The sequence below is a fragment of the Anopheles arabiensis genome, chromosome 2, assembly GCF_016920715.1.
Source record: "Anopheles arabiensis isolate DONGOLA chromosome 2, AaraD3, whole genome shotgun sequence".
NCBI classification, from domain to species: Eukaryota; Metazoa; Arthropoda; class Insecta; order Diptera; family Culicidae; genus Anopheles; species Anopheles arabiensis.
In genome coordinates, this window is record NC_053517.1 from 19,843,017 (window position 1) to 19,866,096 (window position 23,080).

A 23,080-nucleotide genomic window follows, 5' to 3' on the forward strand; every position below is an offset into this window, starting at 1 on the left:
TTTATTTACTTGATTGCTGAAGATGCAAGAAGGGAAAGAAATGGAATAACATGGGTTTTTGGCGAACAAAACCATTAAATGGGTTAATGGTTTAACGTTTGTCTAAATTATTTAGAGCATTTATTTTTTCAAATTCAAAGTTAGTCTAAAAAAGCAGCAAATTCCTGCTGACTTCCCACTGTGCAGCATAAAGGGCAGCTGTCAAAACAATGCAACTGTCATCAGCACGTGTTGGTTCGTAAAATGTAAACAACGTCCTCTCGGCACAACAACGGGCTAGTTTGCCGGGCTGTGTGCATTTTCATTTTCAGCATGGGTAAACGAAGGTTCAACGAAAAGGGTCGCCAAAAGGTGGAAACCATCATCGATGATTCGGAAACGAAGAAGGTAATGTACTTGTCGCTACAGTGCCACCGTAAAGTGTGCTGGTGTACGATTATAATTTTCTTGCAGATCAAACTAGACTTCGCACCCGGCGACGAGTACGGAGGGCAGGACAACTCAAACGTGCTGGTACTGCCGTCAAAGAAGCGCGAGACCAAAATCAAGAAAGACCGTACGGTGGTGACAAAAATCTTGTCGAAAAAGCAACGCAAACGGCTGGAAAAGATTGTCGATCAGAAGAAGAAAAAGGAAAATCGCTCCTCGCTCATTGCCTCACTAGTGGCCGTGCAGGCGTCGAAGGACGACTTGAGTGGCTTTCGGAAGTTGAGCGAGGTGCAGACGAAAGGGTTGAAGCAACATTTCAAGGAGCAAAAGTATGGCGTTACCTACGTGGAGAAACCGGTCAACAATGCGAAGGAATCGGGCGTGGCCAAGATCAAAAGTTTGGTCGGTAGTCGCCGGAAGCGGTTGGCCTTACTGCGCCAGGCAGATCCAGCATCGGTGGAAGAGGTGGAAGGTGAATATGATCCCAATGTGGTCGGGTTGAACGATCCGTCCTCGAGTGAAGATGAATCGGAGGAAGAAGTGGAAGAGGAAGGAGAAGAGGGAAACGAGCAGGAGGAAGAGGAGAGCGAACAGGAATCCGCTCAAGAGGATGAAAACGAAGAGGTAGACAAAAATCAATCGGAACAAGAGTCGATTACAGAGGAAGGTAGTAAAAAGGTAGAAAATGCACCTCCCGAGGATGTGAAGCAGCCCAATGGCGAGAAAGAGAAGCCCACTGTGGTGGATCGAAAACCAGCCACCTACATTCACGTGGAGCGCGATCCCGCAATCCAAGCAGCCCGTTTGAAGCTTCCGATTCTGGGCGAAGAGCAGATAATTATGGAAACGATAAGTGAAAACAAAATAACCATCCTAGCCGGTGAAACGGGAAGCGGGAAAACGACCCAAATCCCGCAATTCCTCTACGAAGCTGGTTATGGCGAACGGGGGCTGATCGGTGTTACCGAACCGCGGCGTGTGGCAGCCGTCTCCATGTCGAAGCGTGTCGCCCACGAGATGAACCTGACGACCGACGTCGTCTCGTACCTGATCCGATACGAAGGCAACGTGACGGACAGGACAAAGATCAAGTTCATGACGGACGGTGTGCTGCTGAAAGAGATCGAGGTGGACTTTCTGCTCAACAAGTACTCCTGCATCATACTGGACGAGGCGCACGAGCGGAGCGTCTACACCGACATCCTCATGGGGTTGCTGTCGCGCATCGTTCGGTTGCGCGAAAAGCGTGGCAACAATCCGCTGCGCGTAATCATCATGTCGGCCACGTTGCGCGTGCAGGATTTTACGGAAAACAAGAAACTGTTCCTGGACACACCGCCCGTCATTAATATCGATTCGCGCCAGTTTCCCGTGACGGTGCACTTTAACAAAACTACGCCGGACGATTATTTGCGCGAAGCTTTTCTGAAGACGGTGAAAATTCACACCAAACTGCCGGACGGTGGTATACTGGTGTTTTTGACCGGTCAGAAGGAGGTAAACACGATGGTGCGCAAACTGCGCAAGATGTTCCCATTGCGCGGGGACAAGGAGGGCGTAAGGACCAGTAAGAAAGTGGATGAGAAGAAGGAGGAGGTGGTGAAAGACGAAGAGGACGAATTTGATAATGTGTACCGGGGCAAGCCGGCCCACAAACCGCCCAAAGCGAAATCGAGCAGAAGGCAGAAACGTGATCAGCTCCCCGTACTGCCGCAAATCAACCTGGATGCGTACGATCTACCGCACGTCGACGATACCGAGGGTGACCGGGCGGAAGAGAACGACACGGCCAGTGAGCTGGACTCGGACTCGGACGACGACGAGCTGAACGCGGCCAACCTTTCCGCCAGCGTGTCCGAACTGCGTAAAAGTCAACCGCTGTGGGTGTTGCCGCTGTACTCGATGCTATCGCCGGACAAGCAGCAGCTGATCTTCCAACCCCCGCCGGAAGGCGCTCGGCTGTGCGTGGTCGCCACGAACGTGGCCGAAACGTCGCTCACCATCCCGGACATCAAGTATGTGGTCGACACGGGCCGGCAGAAGACGAAGCTGTACGACAAAACGACGGGCGTGACCGCGTTCGTGGTGACGTACACGAGCAAAGCGTCGGCAAACCAGCGTGCTGGGCGGGCGGGACGTGTCGCACCCGGGCACTGCTATCGGCTCTACTCCAGTGCCGTGTTTAACGACGAGTTTGTAGAGTTTGCACCGCCCGAGGTGCAGCAGAAACCCGTCGACGGGTTGATGCTGCAGATGAAGTGTATGGGCATTGATAAGGTGCTGAATTTCCCCTTTCCCTCACCGCCCGATCCGGTGCAGCTGATGTCGGCCGAGCAGCGGCTGCTGCAGCTCGGCGCACTGGAGCAAGTGATTGTCCGGGACGGTGGCCAGAAGGTGCAGAAGAATCAAACGCTTACGCGCGTCACCGAGCTGGGGCGTACGATGGCCGCCTTTCCAGTGGCGCCACGATTCGGGAAGATGCTAGCGCTCAGCCATCAGCATGCGCTGCTCCCGTACGTGATCTGTCTCGTGGCGGCCCTGTCCGTGCAGGAAGTGCTGGAGGAGGTTTCGCTGTCCGAGGAGTCCAACAACACGGAAAGCGGTAAGCGCTGGCGCCAGAAGCGGAAGATTTGGGCCGGGACGGGCGAATCGTTGCTGCTCGGTGATCTCATGATACTGCTGAAAGCGGTCGGTGCGGCCGAGCACGCCCACAGCAAGGGTGTGCTGGAAGAGTTTTGCACCGAAAATGGGATCCGGTTGAAAGCGATCCGCGAAATTCGAAAGCTGCGCATCCAGCTAACGAACGAGGTGAACGCCAACCTGCTCGGCATGAACCTGGCCGTCGATCCGGATATGGCACCACCGACCGCAACACAAATCCGGCTTCTTCGGCAGCTGCTGCTGATCGGCAATGCGGATCAGATCGCGCGCAAACTGCCCGAGAGTGACATTAAGCTGAAGACGGATGCGCGCAAGCTGAAGCATGCGTACAATCTGCCCATGATTGATGAGCCCGTGTTTCTGCACGCGAGTTCCGTGCTGCGGCGGGAGCAGCCCGAGTGGGTATGCTACCAGGAGGCGTACGAAGCGATTGTACCGGGCGTCGTCGGGGAGGAGGGAAGCGATAAGATGAAAATGTTCGTCCGCGGCATCACCGCCATCGAGCCGGACTGGTTGCCCAAGTTTGTGCCGAACGTGTGCAACGCGATCGACGTGCTGGAGGAACCGATCCCACCGGCGTACAATGCGGCCACCGATACGATCGAATGTCACGTGAGGGCGACGTTCGGCAAGACGAGCTGGGAGTTGCCGGCGTCCGTGGTGGAGATGCCCAAAAACATGCTTCGATGCAAGTGAGTTTGCAACAGAGAGCAGTCTTTACGTATTTCTTCCTTACTAATGGGTATTCGTTTCTACCCGCCTAATCTTGTTCACAGATACTTTTTAAAGTTTATCCTGCAAGGGATAGTTTTTAAGCAGCTGAAACCGTTCCGGAAATCGTTACTTTCGTCCCCGGACTCGGTGCTGAAGCTGTACTCCACGGCCGTCCCCCGTATCGATGCGGCGTTGAAGGTGATGCTGGCGAACGAGCTGTTCAATGCGCAGCGATTCCACGAGCTGTGGCAAGCGGATCCAAAGTGTAGGTTTACGCGACAGCCCAACGACCCCAAACGCATGTTACAGTGTTGTCTCTTTTTTCCCCCAGTTTTCTGCCGTGAATATGCTGACTTTCTGCCAGTTTCCTGCCACGAGGATGTTGCTAAACTGTGGCCCCCGGTGGAGTAAACGTTCGTGCTGGAAACAAAGCGTGTCCCCCCGCATTCCCAACCTTCGGGAATGATGCGTGTAAGCCCGTGTATGTATTAAATTGCTTTGCGAAAGCAAACGAGACAAGCTCCCTTCGTAAGGTCTTTATTTTGTTAGGCGAATACGAAAGCAGTAACAGTTGTTATCCCCCTCGAAAGGTGTACTAATGTCCAACAAATAACAACCACGAGCACGTGCGTTAAGGCGTGGATCGTCCGCTATATATTATAATCCTTGTTCGGTTTGTCCCTACAGCAAACAATTGTTACAGTTTGTTTTTTTGGCTTTTCATCTACAGCGCGTTAAAAATTAGTGCTAACAAAAATGTGTCGGCAAACCCCACCACACCTATCCGATGATTTAGCGGGCCAGCTGCGCAATCAGCGCACCGCACATCTCGAAAAACTCCATCGTGTGGTGGCCGCTCGGCTGATGGTTGGAGGGAATGCCCATCCCCCCGAACCCGACCGGGGGCGGTGGCGTCAGGCTCTCCATGATCACATCGTCGCCCTGCTCCACCTCGTCGTTCGTCAGCGACTTAAAGTCCAGCAGATAGTTCTTCGGATCGACCTGGTACAGCTGGAGCGACATCTTCACGTGCTTGTCGTTGCGCGCATTGTACTTGCGCACGCGCACATGGTACGGGTTGATGATTTTCCACTCAAAGTCGAGCGCCTTCATCGCCCGGTACACCTCCAGCATGATGTCGTTCGGTTTCGACTGCGACCGTATCCCCAGGTGCCACTTGGCCCGCTTGACCGGCGTGCCGCGATGCTTGTCGATCGGCATCACGGCCGACGGCGACATGGTGCTGAGCGTGGGCACCGGCATGTTCTGGGCCGCCGTGACCGGCCGCTCCCGCAGCGGTGCAATACGTTCCGGGTGTATCGAGGGCGATTTGAACGGTTCGCTCGGCGTGCCGGCCTGGGTCGGGGCGATCGAGCCCGGGCCGAGCGGCGTGCCGAACTTGCTGTCCGCACCGGGCGGTGGCGGGCTGCCGGCCACGTAAAACTCCTTCAGCTCCGCCTTGGCCGCCTCGTCCGCGATGCGCTTGTTGTCAATGATCAGATGGTACGCGATCGCGAGCTGATCGTGCGGGTCGCCGCTCAGCAGCGCATTGTGTACCTCGTGCTCCTTCACGCTGAACTTTTCGCACACCTCGCGGATCGCGTTCGTGTCCACCACGCTGCTGTCCTGCTCGACCGGCGACGGGAACAGGTACGCCGGCAGATCCTTCTGGAACCATTCGTGCTTCTTGATCTCCTCCACCGTCGCGCGCTTCAGCGGATCGACCTGCAGCATCTGGCACAGCAGGCTCACCACCTGCTTGTTCAGATACTCCGGAATGGGAAACACGCCCGACTTGATCTTGCGGAACAGCGTCGGCACGTGCTCGTCATCGAACGGCAGCGTGCCGCAGAGCAGCGCGTACAGTATGACGCCGCACGACCAAATGTCCACCTCCGGTCCGGCGTACAGCTTGCCGGAGATTACCTCCGGTGCGGCGTAGTTTGGCGAGCCGCACGAGGTGCGCAAAAACTCGCCATCCAGCATCATGTTCGATAGTCCGAAATCTGCAATCTGTGAGAAAGGGGGAGAAATGGTGAATCTTCGAGATCGCACTTTGAAGCCCCGATTAACGCCCGCCTACCTTCACGTGACGATTGTGATCGAGCAGCAAGTTTTCCGGCTTCAAATCGCGATGCACAATCATGTGCCGGTGGCAGTAGTCGACGCCGGAAATGATCTGCTGGAAGAAGCGGCGCGCCTCCGATTCCTGCAGCTTGCCGTTCTTGACGATGTAGTCGAACAGCTCGCCCCCGCTCACGTACTCCATGATCATGAAAATGTCGGTCGGCGTCGAAATCACCTGGTACAGCTTGATGATGTGCGGATGGCGGAACAGCTTCAGGTTCTGGATCTCGCGCCGAATCTTGCCCACCACGTCCAGGCTTTTGATCTTCTGCCGGTTCAGTATCTTCACCGCCACCTTGTGCTTCGTCACCTGGTGCTCGCCAATCTTGACCTTTCCGAACGAGCCCGTGCCAAGGGTAGCGCCCAGTATGTAGTGGCCTATCTTCACCAGCGGCTGGGGCGTCCCGCCTGGCTGCGAACCTTTATCGGCCATCCCACTTATGTTTGGGTTTATTTACTATTAAAACTAAACGCGCTTTCTACGTCGTATCGAGGGCACTGCCGTAGGGGGCAAATCTGCTGTCTCCTCCTCACGCACAAAAAGTGTCCTTCAATTTTTCTCTACCTTTTTTTATATGCCTTCCTGCGTCACGTTCAAGTACAACGCGACCTCGTAGGTTCTTGTTCTTGGGTGAATACTTGGTAACACCTCAGCACTGCAATTACATTGTACACGGGCACTGCTAAACACGGTTAGAGCTACATATTGGGAATGGTGTTTGAGGCTGGGGCAAGAATTTGTGAACTAATAAATTGTACAACCAAAACAAATATTCCTCCCAGCAGATGACGTTCTTTCAATGCTCACAGCATCACAGTGGTTGTGCTACTATTGTGCTATATCGCAGAATGCAGTCACACTTTATTCATACTTTTATGCTGCTTTTGTGCACAGTTATTCACTAGATTTGCATTTATATTTAATGTTCTTCGCGAAATACCCTAATAATTATTCAAAAAACTTTTTGAAAATCGCTGCAGATTTTCGCCCCAACAAAAATCCTGCGCCGAAACTGTCAAACCGAAATGACCGATAGCGATGACGGTGGGCGAACGCAGTGCGCAGGCCTGCCTTCTCTCGAGTTTGTGATTGCGAAGCGACGGCCATCATTGTTTGGAGAGCAATTGTGCAGTGAACAAGTGCGTACGCTTTATTCCGTATCGAAAAGATAAACCACCTTCCCCCCCCCAACATCAGCAGCAGCAGTAGTGAATCTTTCTTTATCGACACACCATTCTACGCATTTTAATAGCAAAGATGAAGTTCCAGTACAAGGAAGAGCACCCGTTCGAGAAGCGAAAGGCCGAGGGCGACAAAATTCGACGCAAATATCCAGACCGTGTGCCTGTAAGTATTGCCGTGTGTGGGTATATGAGAGTGTGTATGTGTGTGAATGTTTTGCGAGGGGGGTGGAATGAGTTATATTTTCTTCTCCCTTCTGGGTCTGGCCCGTTGCTGTGTGTAGCAGTGGGAATGGAGGTTGTTTGTTTGTATATCGCCAAATGGCGTTGAGCGCTCTGCCAGCCCTAAAACCCTAATCACCCCCCAAGTACCCACAGATTTTAAATGGAAATATGGCAACTTGGGCTAAACGACATACGGTCGTAAATGCCGTTTTAATTTCTACTATGAGTCAGATTTGGTATGGTGCAATAGGCGCTGGCAAGGACACACTATGTGCACCTGCGGGAAGGGTATTTTTCATCCACTGGAAGGACGACGGGCGGAAGTTCCGAGAACATCCAGCAACGAGGTTCCAGCGGAAACAGCCTCTACGATCAGAATTAGAAAATTCTGACCCACCAACAACGGAATCGCTTGCTTTTTGCTTCATATTCCAAGGTTATTGCGTCATGGAAACGGTTTTGCGCTCAGGAGCAGCAAAGGTTCCTTTGTTTCTTTTTTCGTTCGCTGCCACAAGTCAACCATGACACGATCAGATCGTGTACGTATCTACTTCGCAGTAAGCGTTTTGCTACTCTCCTACACACTCGCGCGCACACACACACACATACACGCAACGGTTGTGAAGGGGAAGGGGGTGCAGGGTAGGAAGGTGGATAGAGGCTGGGTGTTTTGACCGTAGCAATTTGCTTTGCGCTGGCCGCGCGTCGTCTCGTACCTGTTTCGCGTACGGAATGGGGTAAAACGGACGACGAGGGTCGCTAGGTACGAAGGGAAAGCTGTGTGCATCCAACTTGGTTCTTATCGTACCAAGGAACGCAGGACGGCAGGTACGCAGATGAATCATCGCCTCATCATCGCCCGTTCCACCAATGGCGGAACAGAGTGGCAGAGTTCGATTCAAAAACAATCGAACAAGAAAAACAACACCTCTCAACACACAGACGCAGATTTATTGTCCCCCACCACCACCACCACTACAGGAAGCGATGGAATGGGCCGTACGTGGTGTTTGGTTGTGTGTGTGCGTAAAAGCAGTTTTTCTCGCTTTGTGCGCATGGCCATGCCATTGAACAGCGTATCATCATCATCAGCCCATCGCACCAACACACTGAACGGCCCGCAGCCCAAGCTGTGGCAATAACAAAGTGAAGAGAAAATAACATACTCCACCGAGACTGCCCTCTCCTCCCCCCCCCCCTACTACTTTGCGTTTTGATCAGCTGTGTTTGGCTTGTGAAAATTCACCTGACCACTACACTGCACCCAACATTGTTGAGGGGGGGCAGACAGGAAGCAATGCATTTTTGCAATCGATTTGCAGTTGTGTGTATGTGTGATTTTTAATTCAATTTATTTCCTGCGGAATTACCAAAACGGCTGAATCTGTAAAGTAGGGGCTGATGTTTTGCGTGTAGAAAAGTAAACAAAAGCGACGGCGCATAACGTCATAGTGCTAAGAAATGAGGTCAAAATTAGCAGGCGGCGGCGCCTGTCTCTGTCTCTCTTTGCATGATTGATAAGCATCCCCGCCGCCTGCCTCCGTGTGGTTGCGATGGCTCAAACGATAAAGAAAACGAATACCGATTAGGTTTAATGATAATTAGGGTAGGGATATTTTGTTGCCATAAACAAAGAGCTTGCGTTGTTCTAATGGTGGTGGTCGTCCCTTTGCAACAACTACAACTTCTTTTCTATTGCGTTTTTATCATCCCGACCAGGTGATCGTCGAGAAGGCACCGAAAGCTCGCATCGATGACCTGGACAAGAAGAAGTACCTAGTCCCGTCCGACCTGACCGTCGGCCAGTTCTACTTCCTGATTCGCAAACGCATCCATCTCCGCCCGGAAGATGCGCTGTTTTTCTTCGTGAACAACGTCATTCCGCCGACGTCGGCCACCATGGGCTCGCTGTACCACGAGCATCACGAGGAGGACTACTTCCTCTACATTGCCTACTCGGATGAGAATGTTTACGGTAGCGGCAGCAGCAGCAGCAGCAGCACCGCTGACAGCAGCAACTAAGCTACCAGCGAAGCATAATTATAACCATAAAGCTTGTGTGCCGTGTTTGTGTGGGTGTGAGGACATGCAAACACACTCACGCTGCACACAGCCACTGCACGCAACAACAAAAATACTTGTGATGATACTGAAGAAAAGGACAAAAAAATGTGTGAAAAGCCATTCTCTCGTATAAGCCTATAACACATCGATCCTCCTGCTTTTCTCCCCCCCCCCTTTTCCCATCGATGTTCAAGATCTGGCGGATGGTGGTGGTGGCGGCGATGGTATTGAAGTTTGGCACCGCGCACAGCCCCGCATTCGCACGAGACTGACACTCACTTGCTGTTCGTTGATTTTCGTTCCCCAAACAGATGTTGATTTGTTGATTACACAGGGAGCGCTCTGCACTTGAACACGATTTCCTTTGTACTTTCCACCCTTATAGCAATACGTGCATGGACCGTTCGTTTTGTCCCTCCGCCCGTTTCCCTTTGTTTCTGTGGTTCATTTGTACTGGGGTATAGTTACATACTACAACAAAACAAAAGAATGCTAGGCCGTATTCGATTACGTATTTTATTTAATGCAAAAATATGCAAAAAAAACTGTATAAGTAGGATTAATGGAAAAAATAAAACAAAAAAAAAAACTCTTAAAAAACTATAAAAAGCTAAGCTCTATTTTCTTGCTGACCCATCTTGGAAAATGATTGAGAGGTTATACAAATACATATCTTCGGAAAACAAAAACACCACCCAAAACCAAAATAATTTGATCAATGTTGGAGCTGCATTGGAAAGCTCATGGAATAAAACTGACATAAACATTACATTTACAGCACGGGACTTTATTAGGGCACAGTTTTACACAACTAGAACATCATTACAGAGCGCACTTAATTGCATTTAAAAAAGAAACTCACATCGTTACCCTCTACAAATTGTGGTAGTATGAGCAAGTGAAGCATGTCGGTACACTCTCCTCCACTCTGCTGCGCCTTAGGACACCCCCGACAAAAGCGATACCCTCAGGATGCAGGGGAGGGAGAGAGAGAGAGGCTGGTGTGTGTAAGTATGAAGCATTTTACTTCAGACCAAACTTTTTCTTGTAGAACGGATTGATCGGGCTGGGAATGAGGTTCGGCTTGAGCAGGCTCTTGGAAGGCTTTTTGGCCGAGTCGAACGGTAGCTGGGGCGAACTTTTCACCTGCTTGATGTGCTCCACCAGATCCTGGGCGACGTTTTTGTTCAGCGCAATCTTAACCCGCTTTCTGGCCGGCGTAACCGGTTCCTCTCCATCGTCTGTCGCGCCTCCGGACGCAACCCGCTTGCCAAGGTTTACCTTTGCCGCTGCCTTCGGTGGCTTTTCCAGCCTGGCGGTAATCGGTGTCATTTTGCGCGCGGGTATGAAATACTCCTCCTCGCCCTCCTTCAGCGGTTCCGACCATTCGTCCTTCGTTTCGAACGGTTTGCTGTCGGGTTTTGGTGCGGTCGGTTTTACCTTGCCCTGTTGCTTCTTTTTGCCGCTCGCTGTGGGTGTTGTTGCTTCGCTCTCGGCTGTCGCCTCGATCGCCGTTGGTACAGGTGCTGGCTTAAGCTTCTTCGCTTTACTGCTGGCAACTTCCGCCGGTACCTCCGGTTGCGCGATTGGCACGAGCTGTGGGACGGCGTCCGTTTCTGCATCGGACGGAGCTTTATTCTTTTTCTTCTTCAGCCGCTCCTTCAACAGTTTCATCTTTTCTTCCCTTTTCCGCTCCAGCAGCTCCAGCTTGGCCTGTTTCCGTGCCATCGCTGGGTTCATTTTCGTCGGCCTAACTCGTCGCTTCTTTTTAGTCTTCTCCGTTGCCGGGGTTGCAACGTTTTCGGACTGTTCTTCCTGTGCACCGTCTTGCTCATCTGCCGCTTCACCATTTTCACCGGAAGCATGCTCACCTTCCTCATCATCATCATCATCACCATCAGCAGCAGCAGTGGCTTTCGCCTTCGCCTTCGCCTTTGCCTCCTGTTTTTCGCGCAGCAGCTTTTTCGCGTGTCGGCGCTCCTTCCGCAGCTCCTTTAAGCTTTTCCGCTTCTCACCGACCAGGTCTGAGCGATACTTTTCCAGCTCCATCACCTGCTCGTCAAGGTCCACGTGGTAGTCCTTCGGGTTGATGCTCGGAATGCGCTTCACGCCGATCGGGAACACACCGTCGGCGAACTTTTTGAACTGCTTCACCAGCTGCAGCGCCCGCTTCTTGCCCTTCGTCTTCACGAACGATTTGTAGCGATACGTTTCGAACAGTTCGATGATTTCCTGCGGATCGAACTCAATCTGGGGAACGTCCACGCTCACGCGGCCGGCACGGGGATCTAGCACCCTTTCTTCCTCCGCTCCATCCTCGTCTCGCTCCGCATCGTCAGCTTCGGTTTGCTCCTCCTCCCCTTCCTCTACCTGCTGAGTTTCCTCTTCACCTTCCTCTGCTGCTTCTTCATCATCCGCATCTTCTTCACCCTCCTCCTCCTCATTTTCCACCACAAAATCTACATTTTCAATGTTGCCCGTGACAAAGTTGTGACTTTTCCACATTTCAAACTTCTCCTGAAACTCCTGCCCAAGCTCGGACTGCTGCATCAGGGCGTGGAAGATGTTCTTCTTGATCGAAGCGCTCACCGAGCCGTCGTCCGTTTTGAGCAGCGCCTGTACGAACACCTCCAGTATCTGCGTTACCGCCTCCTTCGGGATGTCCCCGTTCGTCACCTTGGCCAGCTCGTTTAGGAACAGATCGTTGAAATGGTTCATCAGCCCGTACGAGACGACGTCGCGGTTCAGTATGGTTTCGTCGATCGTTTGCTTGAAGCGCTCCACGTGCTCCTTCTGCCAGCCGGCTTCGTGCAGCGCAAACATGGCCTGCCGCGTTACCCGTCGTACCAGCTGCAAATCGAGAAGCGATGCGTTGATTAGTGAACACCCTTCGGGAAGGAATCGCGCACCCGTTCCGCTCCGTATGCTTACCATCATGAACTTGTCTAACCGCCAACGGTCAATACCGAACCACTCGTTGCCCATGGTGACGAGGAACGCCTTGAAGAACTGCATCGCTACCGGAACGTCATGGTCAAAGCACCGCACCAGCGAACCGAGCGACTCGGCCAGCTCCTCCTGCACCAGCGGTTTGTCCGACATCCACATACAATAGAACAGCCCCTTCCAGAGCCGCATAAAGTCCAAATCGCTAAAAACTGAACCGGAAATGGAGCATTATTAGATTAAATTTCTCATGACTCTTCCGAGATCGCTAACAGGATACTTACCGAACGTGCTCTGGCTGCGTGTGGTTAGCCAGGTCTTTAGATTCTTCAGCACCCTGCGCCGCATCGTAGCATCATTACCGGCAAGGGTCCGTGCGAACTTGATCTCCTGCGCAATGATTGCCCGTTTACTGGCGGGCTTCCCGTCGTCCTCCATCATCGGTATTGCCGACGTTCCTTCCGCGTCTGCGGTGTCCTCTTTGACTACCATGCTTTGGCCTGGCACCACCAAGCACCAGCGCTAGCGACGTTGTTGACGCGTGAACACGTGCGTTCGCTGCAGGGTCCCCTCTTGGCGGCGTGCAGAACGACTACAACCCTAGCCCGGGGGGGAAGGATCGTTGCAAACACTTGATCCCGGTGCAACACGGTCTGCTGAATGCGGAGGGACGCTTTTGGAGAAGGTTTTCGATCACTTACTGTTCTTTTTGTTGGAAATTTATGTTCCTTGCTAGGTGCAGGATATTTTCATGCCTACCTTTCACAGTGGGATCGCGCACGGTCTAGGCAAATGATAAGCAGATGACGTTTCTTGAACTGACATTGCGAATCCCGGTGCGCGAAATGTGACGTAAAAAGATCATATTTTGTGTTGTTTGAATCACGCTTAAATTTGAACAAATTTACGATTTTATACATACTTTTAAATTAACTTATCGATATTTTATGTTGAATTCTTTTAACATATTATATTTCCTGTTCAAAGTTCGATACTCGCTTCGGAGACCTTCACACGAATTGTTAATTGGGGAGAACTGTCAGATGGGTTTGTTTAGGTTTCTGTTTTGAAATATGCTTCCTGTTCGGTTATTTAGCGGAGGATGAATAAGACATATGACTCTAGACAGTCGAAGTCTAAAAGAGAGAGTAAGCCTCTGAATATGTTGTTTAAAACAAACGTTTGTACAACATAGGAGGATACATCCCCTCTCGCCAAATAGAAGAAGAGAAGAAGAGGATGAATAAGTCATACAAAACACGGTAAGCGTATAGGATTGTGTGATCAAAAACCCAACAAACTCTACCTTTTATTCCGTCCCATCCTTTGCGAACTATCAAACAGTCCCGGGGCCAGCGATGGATGGTGGCTTTGCGTGCTGGTGCCAGCTTGCTACGCGGCCACCGTTTGGCGACCTTATCAGCGCGCCTACGACCAACACCTGCCACGAGATTACAAGCGCACGGTAATCGTGACCTTTGGACTGCTGCTCCAGTCACTAGTCATCCGCGGAACCGTGCAATCCCGATGGAACCGTCGGCAAGCGGTTCTGCTCACGCTGGCCGCTGTTGTCCCCCTCAGCTGGGGGCTGTTTTTAGTGTGCCTGAAGGAAAATGTTGCATTCGGGGGTGTGAGCGCACTGCTGCCAATCGTGCTGTACGATAAGCTTTACCACACCGTCCTTCGAACGATACCAAAGAGCTTCAGCTATGGGGAGGCTTGCGTCGTGGTGCAAGGTTTCGTTGCGTTTGCCTACTGCGCTTTGCTGCAGTTGCCGCTGGCAACGCTTTTGCGACCCGATGCCGTGTACACGGAAATGCAAATGATCTACTGTATCCTGCAGGTGAGCAGTGATGGTTCGTGGTAAAACCGGTGTTAACTCTTAATTTTTCTTTTCAGATCGGTTTGGTGGGAATTTTCCTTCTCGCGTGCGCAACATACTACTGCACATGGCTGCGCAAAACCATTCCCTTTTTGTTCGCGCTGGCAGTAACGACGGTTCTGGTGGCTTTATGTCCGATCGGCAAACTGCCGGCCATTACCCGGTTGGTACTGTTTCTCGTAGCCGATGGACAAACGATGATCACGACTGGGATGTATCTGGCACTGTTGCTGCTGACGGTGTCTTTCGTCATGTGGCAGTTCAACTACGGCCGCCGAACGACAACGGCCACGCGGAAAGTGTTCCATCTGCTCATCGTTCTGGTGTACGGACCGGGGCTTTGGTATCAGTGCCGATTGCTCTACCTTGCCAGTGGTCTAATGATGGCCGTACTGATCGTGCTAGAGGTAAGGTATAGCATCACACTAGATTGCTTAACGATTTTCTCATCACCCGTTCGGCTGCAGATGGCTCGCCTAATACAGTTAGCACCGGTGGCAAGCGTGCTGAACACGGCGGTGCAGCTGTTCATCGACGAAAAGGATGCCGGTGCGATTGCCCTTACACCGATCTACCTGCTGGTGGGATGCTCGTTGCCACTCTGGCTCCATCCAGCACCATGCGACTTGACCAACTCGGGCGGACTGCAAATGCTCACCCTTTCGGCGGGTGTGCTATCGATCGGGATCGGTGATACGGCAGCCAGTGTGGCGGGGTACCACTTCGGCCGGCACAAGTGGCATGGTAAGGACGATGATGATGGGTATCTCTCAGCATGACACTGCCAATAATGCATGGTTATTGCTTTCCCAGCTAGAACGAACAAATCCGTTGAAGGAACGGTTGCCTCGGTACTGCTGCAAGCGCTGGCCATCGGGGCACTGTACCACGTGGGCGTGATACAGCTGACGGTTAGCCGGGCCGCGTACGCCGGCATTGCCGTGCTAGTGAACGCTCTCGTCGAGTCGCGGACGGACCAGATCGACAATTTGGTGCTGCCGCTCATCACCTACCTGATACTTGTTAGCTCCTGCTGACGATCGATCGCTGGTGCCTTGATTAAATTATTTTCCTTCAATAAGACACACACAAACACAAGGGAGGGTTCATGGATTGCATGATCGTCTAAAAGTTTTAATCTCTTCCCAATTGATATACTCTAAACCTCTACTCTACCGCTTGCTCCGTGTAATTGCTGAGAGTGTAGTGTAGTATCGCACAATGCCTAAGCCCTGGAACATTCGTGATTAGTCCTTTGTGTACATCCGCCTAACTTTACGCCACTCATTTCGCCCATCGTTCGTCCTCCCCGCGAGCCATCCGGATCAGCGGGTTCGTTATGCTCGAGACCGCATCCTTCACCGTGTGGTAGATGATGTTCTTGATCTGCAGCTTATCCTCGTGGTTCGAGTGCGTCCCGCTCAGGTGCCGGAACTCGTTCGTCAGCTTCAGACAGTGGGAGACGTTCTCCGGCGACACGAAATCCTCCGCCACCTTGATGCAGTTGTGCAGGTTGCGCACCTGGTGGGGCGCACCGGCCGGTATGAATATGGCATCGCCGGCGCACTGCACGATCGCGTACCCCTCCACGTGGTACTCCTGCTGCAGCCGCTTGCGCAGGTTGCGATCGAGGTACCACTTCTGGTCGTGGATCGGGTCGTGGTTGGGCTTGATCGTGCCGCCCCGCTCCAGCTCGATCCGGTTGAGCAGGGCGCGTATCTTGTCCGCGTCCTGCGCGTGATAGATGTGCCACAGTGCTCCGGGCAGCTCCTTCCGCTCCCGTACCCGCTGGCGCGTCAGATAGTCGCAATCCTCCGAGTCGATCAGCTCGACGATCTTCTCGTTGTACCGGGCGCTCGGTACGTCCCGCGGTACGCCCACGTACACCATCACGTTGACCGCGTCGGAAATGTCCAGGTGCAGGTTGGTGGTGCCCTTGGTCGGATGCAGCGCCGACCCGTACGCACTGTACATCTTTGGCCCGAGATCGGGCCGCACGAAGAAGCTGCTCAGCCGGCTGGCCAAATTCAGGCGACCCTCGCGCCGCGTGTACTCGGCCAGCGGGAGCGACTTCATGAGATCGTAGAACCGGGTCGGCATCATTTCGGCAAAATCGTCCCCGGGCGGCCAATCCTTCAGCTTCAGCATCATCGGCCGCTCGCGCTCGTCCAGCAGCCGCTCGCTCAGCTCCTCGAAGCCCTCCCAAAACACGCGCATCGGATGGCCGCGCACTATCTTGCCGTTGAGGCAGTTGATCAGATCGTTCACCTGGTCGCCAAAGTCGCGCCCGAACGAGCCCGGCAGCCACAGGTCCATGTTCATCTTGCTCGAGACGGCCGACACCATCACGGGCTGGCCCCGTTCCCACTGCTCGTGGAATACGCGATAGTTGTGCACGTCGAGCGGGTCGAGCAACCGCAGCAGCCGCCCATTGCAGAGCCAGTCGTGGGCCACGTCCGGGTAGAGCGTTTTCGACTGCACGAGGTTCATTCTACGCTCGCTCTTGTTGCGGTACCGGGCAGATCCCTCCTTCATGCTGCGATTGTAGTCCACGGTTCCGCGGTCGTTCACCAGATCGTCGCTACCGTTTTGCCCTTTCAGGAAGATAAACTCGTCGAGAAACTCGGCCACAAACTGCTTCGCCCGCTCGCGCTGTATGCTGACGCACTCGACGAAATCGTTCAGCTGGTGCCGCGTGCTCACCATGTGCGGCTGCAGGAGCGGGAAAATGCTCTTGTCCGTTTTCACCACCTGCTTGATGATCATGGTGACTGTTTTTTCGTCCACCGTAGGGGACGGCTTAAACCGATCCTCCTCGCTGTAAGGTACCGGAAGCGTTTGGGGCACCTCCTTGGTGCCATTGTCATTCGCCGTCCCGTTCCCATTAGCTGCGGGCACAGCACATTCCGTCTTCAGTGGCACATTGCCTGAGCCCTCCTGACTCCCGTTGGACGTCCGATTGTGTACCAATCCGTTTGGCTCTTGCTTCACATTGGGCACACCACCACCACCACCCTGATGTTCGGTCTCGCTTTCCATAACGAAACTTTCATTACTGTTAGTGCCCAGAACAACGCCCTCATCGTCCGGGCTGTCCGTCAACATTTTGTCACCATCCTGTTCGTGTTCCGCCTTAACCGGTGCCTTCGAAACGGCCGTAGCCTTGTACAGCCGCTCATCGAAATGGTCACCGGCGGCATGAATCTCCCGCTCGAAACCATCAAAGCTGTAGCTTTGCTTTTCCTTGGCAGCCTCATTGGCCTCTTCCTGCCCGCTGCACGATGATGGCCACGCGTTTTGCTGCTCCCGACACTCCCGATATTGCTGCATAAACACGATCCGACATTCGTACGGATCGCTTTCTTCGTTTTTCAAACCGTCCACCACTTTCCCATAGCTACCACCCGTCGTCATCTGCTCGATGTGCTTTATCGTAACGGACACCTCTCCACCGGTAAATTCAAGCGCCCCGCCAGCTTCATCCGGCATGAGCGGGTAAATGAATTTCAGCTGATCCATTATCTTTCTCAGCGGCGGTTCCCTCGTTAGCGGACAGTCACAGTTGAGCGGGATTTCCAGCAGCGCACAGATACCGTGCATCTGGCGGACCAGCGTGTACAGACATTTGCTCGGGATGATTTGCGTCAGCATCAGCCGGGTCTGGTCGTGCGGTTCCTTCGTGGCACTGCACAGCAACCAGCCGTTCGCGTCCTTGTCCTTGGCTGACGAGTCCGCCGTTATAATACCATTTTTGCGACACTAAAGCGAGGAAGAAGAATGGGGTGGTTAATGGTTGAAGGAGAGCAATGTGAATGGCTCTCTATTAGGTACCTTGTAGCAGTCGATGCACACGACAAACCCGCACGTTGAACAGACCCAATGGTGATTGAACAGCGTCGTCTGGCAAACGTCACACATCTCCCGCACACCCTGCACCGCCTGCTTCCAGGCTATGGTTTTATCTGAAGCGGAATTTGTGGCAAAAACGGAACATAAGAAACGGGCCAACTCATGAGTACCAACCGAACCGAAGCTGCCTACCTTCAGCCATGTGCTCATAGTACGCTTCCTTCTCCTGGTGGAACAGTTCGCAAAACTTGTAGCCCACCTGGCCGAGCAGAAATTTGGACTTCTCCACCGACAGATCCGCTGGCACTTTCTGCAAATTGGAGCTCCACAGACTGGTGTCCGCCTCCTTCGCGTCCCAAATCGGGTCGGCAAACCCGTACACCTCCAGCTGTCCTGAATCATTGTACCTGAAGAGATGTAGATAATGGAAAAGCCCGGCTCGCATTAGAATTCAAAGCTCCCTTCCATTTGCCGTGCCCATACGTACTTGAGCTTGCGGAACGCTATAAACCGACAAAAGATGATGGATGCATTCCGCGACCGTACCGCAGCAGACCGGCCACACTCCCGGCAGCGGGGCAACCGGGAGGCCACCTTGTAGCAGGGACCGTTCTGCAGGAACGCTTCCGTCGGGCGCTTCGGTCGCGGGTTCGATCGGCGCCGCTTGTTCGGATCGGTATCCTTCGGTGGGTTTTTCCGCTTCATGGCTTGGATTTTTTGGTACAGCAGCTGCTCGTACTCCAGCTTCGTCATGGTGGAGGGCGACAAAGCAATGAAGGGCCGCTGCAGATGGTCATACGTTGCCGGCGATTGTGCTGGGGTGACTAGGGGGGAAACATTATTGTAAATTAACATTCGCTTTACCGCTGAATGTGGGTGAAAATACGCACTTGTCTTTGCCGGGTGATAGCTTAGGGTGGCCATTGCTAACGGTGTGCTGTTGGCTGCCGAAGGTACTACCGTATGCGCTGAGCTCGGCTGAATGCGTTCCGGCGGTTGATTCGTTTGCGTTTGAACGCCCGCCGCGGCCTTGTTTGTTTGCAGCATTACTTGTGCTAGCAGATGCTGCAAATTGTACTTTTGCAGTTGCTCCCCTATACGAAATAAAAAGGGACAGATTGTTGATTAGGCACAATAAAATAATGTTCAATTGTTTCCAGTGCGTTTACTCACATATCGCTGGATTGGCATTGAAAGCCGATGGCACTGCCGATACTTTTTGTACTATCTTCTTGGTGTCGTTTGCTGCCGTGCCCGGATGCGTAACGGTTGCTAGCTGGTTTAGCGATACCTGCGCGGTGGTGGTAAGGGTCGCCTGAAGTCTTTCCTTGGTGGTTGGATTTAAAAAGCCTGCCGGTTTCAACTGTTCCTTTGTAGTGGTGGCTACGCTGGCAAGAAGACATTCCTTTTTTTTCGGTTTTATAACAATGGCGTTGGGTTGGTTTAACGATTCACGCGGGCTGCTGGTGGTGGATGTCGTTGCAAGAAGACTTTCCTTCGTTTTCGGATTCATAGCGATAGTGGGCTGTATAAGCGGTCCCGTTGCACTGGTTAATGTAGCACCTCCAGGGAGAATTTCCTTCGTCTTGGGATTCATACAGACAGCGGATTGCATAAGCAGTCCCGTTGCGCTGGTTAATGTAGCTCCTCCAGGAAGAATTTCCTTCGTCTTGGGATTCATACCGACAGCGAATGGTTTAAGGTGTTCCGGTGCGCTGGTTAAAGCAGCTCCTCCAGGAAGAATTTCCTTCGTCTTGGGATTCATACCGACGGCAGTTTGTTTAAGTGGTTCCGGTGCACTGGACGATCTAGCACCTAGAGGACTTTCCTTCCTCTTCGGATGCATAACGACTGCTTGCGTGCTGGTTGATGCTTCAAGAGGACTCGCCTTCGTCTTCGAAATCATACCCACAGCAGGTTGTTTTAGCAGTTCCAATGCGCTGGCTGATGTAGCCCCTAGAGGAATTTCCTTTGTCTTCGGAAGCATTACGACTGCGGGCTGATTAATCGATTCCTGTGCGCTGGGTAGTGATGCTCCAAGAAGACTTTCCTTCATCTTCGGGTGCATTACGACTGCGGGCTGAATAATCGATTCCTGCGCGCTGGATAATGATGCTCCAAGAGGGCTTTCTTTAGTCTTTCGATCCATACCCACAGCAGGTTGTTTTAGCAGTTCCAATGCGCTGGTTGATGTAGCTCCTAGAGGACTTTGCTTTGTCTTCGGAAGCATTACGACTGCGGGCTGATTAATCGATTCCTGTGCGCTGGGTAGTGATGCTCCAAGAAGACTTTCCTTCATCTTCGGATGCATTAAGACTGCGGGCTGAGTAATCGATTCCTGCGCGCTGGATAATGATGCTCCAAGAGGGCTTTCTTTAGTCTTTCGATCCATACCCACAGCAGGTTGTTTTAGCAGTTCCAATGCGCTGGTTGATGTAGCTCCTAGAGGACTTTGCTTTGTCTTCGGAAGCATTACGACTGCGGGCTGATTAATCGATTCCTGCGTGCTGGGTAGTGATGCTCCAAGAAGACTTTCCTTCATCTTCGGATGCATTAAGACTGCGAGCTGAATAATCGATGCCTGCGTGCTTGTTGATGCTTCAAGAGGACTCGCCTTCGTCTTCGGATTCATATCGACAGTGGATAGTTTAGGCGGTTCCGGTGCGCTGGATAATGATGCTCCAAGAGGACTTTCTTTTGTCTTCGTATCCATAGCCACAGCGGGTTGTTGAAGCAGTTCTAATGCGCTGGTTGATGTAGCTCCTCCAGGAAGAATTTCTTTCGTCTTCGAATTCATACCGACAGCGGATTGTTCAAGCGGCTCCGGTGCGCAGGATAATGATGCTCTACGAAGACTTTCCTTCATCTTCGGATGCATAACCACTGCGGGCTGATTAATCGATCCCTGCGTGCTGGTTGATGCTTCAAGAGGACTCGCCTTCGTCTTCGGATGCGTTACGACTGCGGGTTGATTAATCGATTCCTGTGCGCTGGATAATGATGCTCCAAAAAGACATTCTTTTAAAGCTGGCTTCGCAATGCTGCCTGCTTGTGTGGGGGAATCCAGTGTGCTGCTGGTAGATGCCGTAGCAAGACCACTTTCCTTCGCGTTCGCTTTCGTAAGGCCAGGTGATTGTTTTTGTGATTCTTTTTTAATGCCACTAAGGCTGGCAAGAAGTTTTTCCTTAGTGGCCGGATTTATAGAGGAAGTAGGCTGTTTGAGTAGGTTCCGCGAGCCCGGGTATGCAGTCCCAGCAAGACATTCTTTTAAGCTTTGATTCGTGGTTGCCAGTGAACGTTCCTTCGTTGCTGACTGCTTTAGCGGTGCCCGCGTGCTGCTGATGGTTGCAGCTGCAACAGGACTTTCCTTTAAGCTTTGCTTCATACTGGACGCAGCTGACGTGATGCTGCACGTAGCTGCTCGAAGGCTTTCCTCGGTGCTCGGACTATCGTGGGCAATTGTCCGATTTAACTCCGGACTGCTGATGGATGTGTTGGCGGGAAAAGCGAGAACAGAAACCACCTTAACCAAATTGCCACCGCTACCGCTGTCATGCTTCGTGTCCAAGTTGAGCGCCTCAATCTGGCTCTGTCCTTTGGGTACCGAATTGGAGGTAACGCTTGGGGCGGTGCTTGTCGTTTGCGTAAACATTGCGCTCGGTGCCTCCATAGGAAAGCTGTGAGCGGGCGGCGGTTCGTTAATGTACTCTACAGTAACCTTCTCATTGGCGGACAGAATCCGATGGCCGGTGCGTCCCAGTCTGGGACTGTACTGTTTCGGTGGTGGGTGCTGTTGCTGTAGCGTCGTAGGGCCGACATCGGGTGCACCGTACACGTGCGGCGGAGCAGGTGGCTTTACCTTCGGCTTAATTATGTCAAGCATCATATTGGGACGCTGATGCTGCGCGAGCATGACAGTGTCCGTATTTTTTTTGTAAGCGCTCGATTGCTGAGTTTGCTGCTGCGTTGCGGTTTCCAGGGCCGGTTTGCTAGCTGGTATTATGACAGGTACCACATTCGAGCGTTTCGTTCCATCCGAGAGCCCAATGCCGTTGAGTAGTATCGCTCCGCACGGTGTCATATGAGGCGATGGCGTGGCCGGCAGCTCGCGTGGCGTAATATTGTAAACCGTCGTTATATATTCGTCCTAAAAAATACACCAAATGTTTTATCAAGCTGGGCGAGCCAAACCTTTATCGTCTATGATTCGCTCACCTTTTTGCTGGAGGACGATGATGGAGTCGGTTCTGAGGCGGTTGTGGATGGTACGGTCTTTGGCGATACGGAACGTGATGGATCCATCTGCACAATCCGATTGCGGAAATTCTGTTCCAGCATATCGTGGTACACCTGCTCATAGGTTCTTGCTGTTGCGGCTGGGTTCGGTCCGGTCGTTTGGGAAGCGGGTGCTGATGCCATGCCGGAACCGTTTGGAGTCGTTGCTGCTGAGCGCGAATCGGACGGTACACTGGCGGCGGGTAATGGGCCATCGACTCCGGAAGATAATCGGTTTGGATACATTTCCCAGTGACGTTGAAGCTCGCTATGCATGTATGGCTATTGAGGGATGGGGGAAACACAGAGGTAGAAACGGATCACAGCCACTGCTGCTACACTTCGGACGATGCACATCAACTTACCTTGTCTTCGGATGCCATCTCGCGCTAGCTTTATCTACACTGTCGTTTGTTTACACTTTGGAGCTTAAACTAGACGATTGCCACGCAGCGTGGCGACTGAAAATAACTTGTTTTAAGAAATACTGCCCATTTTTGTAGCGATACGAGATGCAAATCTTCTACCACACTTTTGTTTATAAGCTTCAACCATTATGTGAGACGTCAGAAAAGTCAATCGATGCAACTGCAGCATTCTAAAGGGTGTGTGTGTGTATGTGCGTGTGTGTGCATTCCTGATTGCATCAACAAGCGATAGGAAAACAATTGTTATTAAGAATGCTTAAAGTATGAATACAAAAAGAGAGAGAGAAAAAACAGATCC

At 52.4% G+C, this 23,080-nt stretch overlaps 6 protein-coding genes across 9 annotated transcripts; 3 read left to right on the forward strand and 3 right to left on the reverse strand.

Annotated features, from left to right (window-relative positions):
- The first annotated feature begins 238 nt into the window (after positions 1 to 238).
- Positions 239 to 7,188, forward strand: LOC120893887 (probable ATP-dependent RNA helicase kurz). 2 transcript variants are annotated; one of them, XR_005738159.1, is made up of 5 exons: positions 239 to 387; positions 454 to 3,782; positions 3,867 to 4,069; positions 4,136 to 4,285; positions 6,913 to 7,188. XR_005738159.1 is itself a non-coding variant. In XM_040296072.1 (4 exons), the coding sequence occupies exons 1-4, from the start codon at positions 313 to 315 to the stop codon at positions 4,213 to 4,215; spliced, it is 3,687 nt and encodes a 1,228-aa protein (XP_040152006.1). In that variant the 5' UTR covers positions 239 to 312; the 3' UTR covers positions 4,216 to 4,320. The 2 variants fall into 2 exon arrangements, 1 of the variants encoding a protein (XP_040152006.1); XM_040296072.1 differs by lacking the exon at positions 6,913 to 7,188 and having other exon boundaries at positions 4,136 to 4,320.
- LOC120893891 (5'-AMP-activated protein kinase catalytic subunit alpha-2-like) lies at positions 4,430 to 6,779 on the reverse strand. Its single transcript, XM_040296076.1, has 2 exons — positions 5,888 to 6,779; positions 4,430 to 5,817 (listed from the first exon to the last, which is right to left on the reverse strand). Exons 1-2 carry the CDS (start codon positions 6,362 to 6,364, stop codon positions 4,597 to 4,599), a joined length of 1,698 nt encoding a protein of 565 aa, XP_040152010.1. The 5' UTR covers positions 6,365 to 6,779; the 3' UTR covers positions 4,430 to 4,596.
- LOC120893893 (gamma-aminobutyric acid receptor-associated protein) lies at positions 7,042 to 9,974 on the forward strand. The gene is made up of 2 exons (XM_040296080.1): positions 7,042 to 7,279; positions 9,058 to 9,974. The coding sequence occupies exons 1-2, from the start codon at positions 7,190 to 7,192 to the stop codon at positions 9,358 to 9,360; spliced, it is 393 nt and encodes a 130-aa protein (XP_040152014.1). The 5' UTR covers positions 7,042 to 7,189; the 3' UTR covers positions 9,361 to 9,974.
- Positions 9,975 to 10,168: 194 nt separating this feature from the next.
- LOC120893889 (ribosomal RNA processing protein 1 homolog) lies at positions 10,169 to 13,200 on the reverse strand. Of its 2 annotated transcripts, XM_040296075.1 has the most exons (4): positions 13,108 to 13,200; positions 12,633 to 13,021; positions 12,334 to 12,560; positions 10,169 to 12,252 (listed from the first exon to the last, which is right to left on the reverse strand). In XM_040296075.1, the coding sequence occupies exons 2-4, from the start codon at positions 12,838 to 12,840 to the stop codon at positions 10,426 to 10,428; spliced, it is 2,262 nt and encodes a 753-aa protein (XP_040152009.1). In that variant the 5' UTR covers positions 12,841 to 13,021; positions 13,108 to 13,200; the 3' UTR covers positions 10,169 to 10,425. The 2 variants fall into 2 exon arrangements, with proteins under 2 accessions (XP_040152009.1, XP_040152008.1); XM_040296074.1 differs by lacking the exon at positions 13,108 to 13,200 and having other exon boundaries at positions 12,633 to 13,101.
- A 135-nt stretch (positions 13,201 to 13,335) lies between these two features.
- On the forward strand, positions 13,336 to 15,346 carry LOC120893892 (dolichol kinase). Of its 2 annotated transcripts, XM_040296077.1 has the most exons (6): positions 13,336 to 13,449; positions 13,587 to 13,610; positions 13,693 to 14,191; positions 14,248 to 14,637; positions 14,698 to 14,974; positions 15,044 to 15,346. In XM_040296077.1, exons 2-6 carry the CDS (start codon positions 13,588 to 13,590, stop codon positions 15,265 to 15,267), a joined length of 1,413 nt encoding a protein of 470 aa, XP_040152011.1. In that variant the 5' UTR covers positions 13,336 to 13,449; position 13,587; the 3' UTR covers positions 15,268 to 15,346. The 2 variants fall into 2 exon arrangements, with proteins under 2 accessions (XP_040152011.1, XP_040152012.1); XM_040296078.1 differs by lacking the exon at positions 13,336 to 13,449 and having other exon boundaries at positions 13,460 to 13,610; positions 15,048 to 15,237.
- On the reverse strand, positions 15,336 to 23,012 carry LOC120893886 (mucin-12). The gene is made up of 8 exons (XM_040296071.1): positions 22,720 to 23,012; positions 22,295 to 22,636; positions 19,253 to 22,226; positions 18,970 to 19,173; positions 18,567 to 18,903; positions 18,272 to 18,486; positions 18,062 to 18,192; positions 15,336 to 17,989 (listed from the first exon to the last, which is right to left on the reverse strand). The coding sequence occupies exons 1-8, from the start codon at positions 22,735 to 22,737 to the stop codon at positions 15,515 to 15,517; spliced, it is 6,696 nt and encodes a 2,231-aa protein (XP_040152005.1). The 5' UTR covers positions 22,738 to 23,012; the 3' UTR covers positions 15,336 to 15,514.
- Between the last annotated feature and the right edge of the window lie 68 nt (positions 23,013 to 23,080).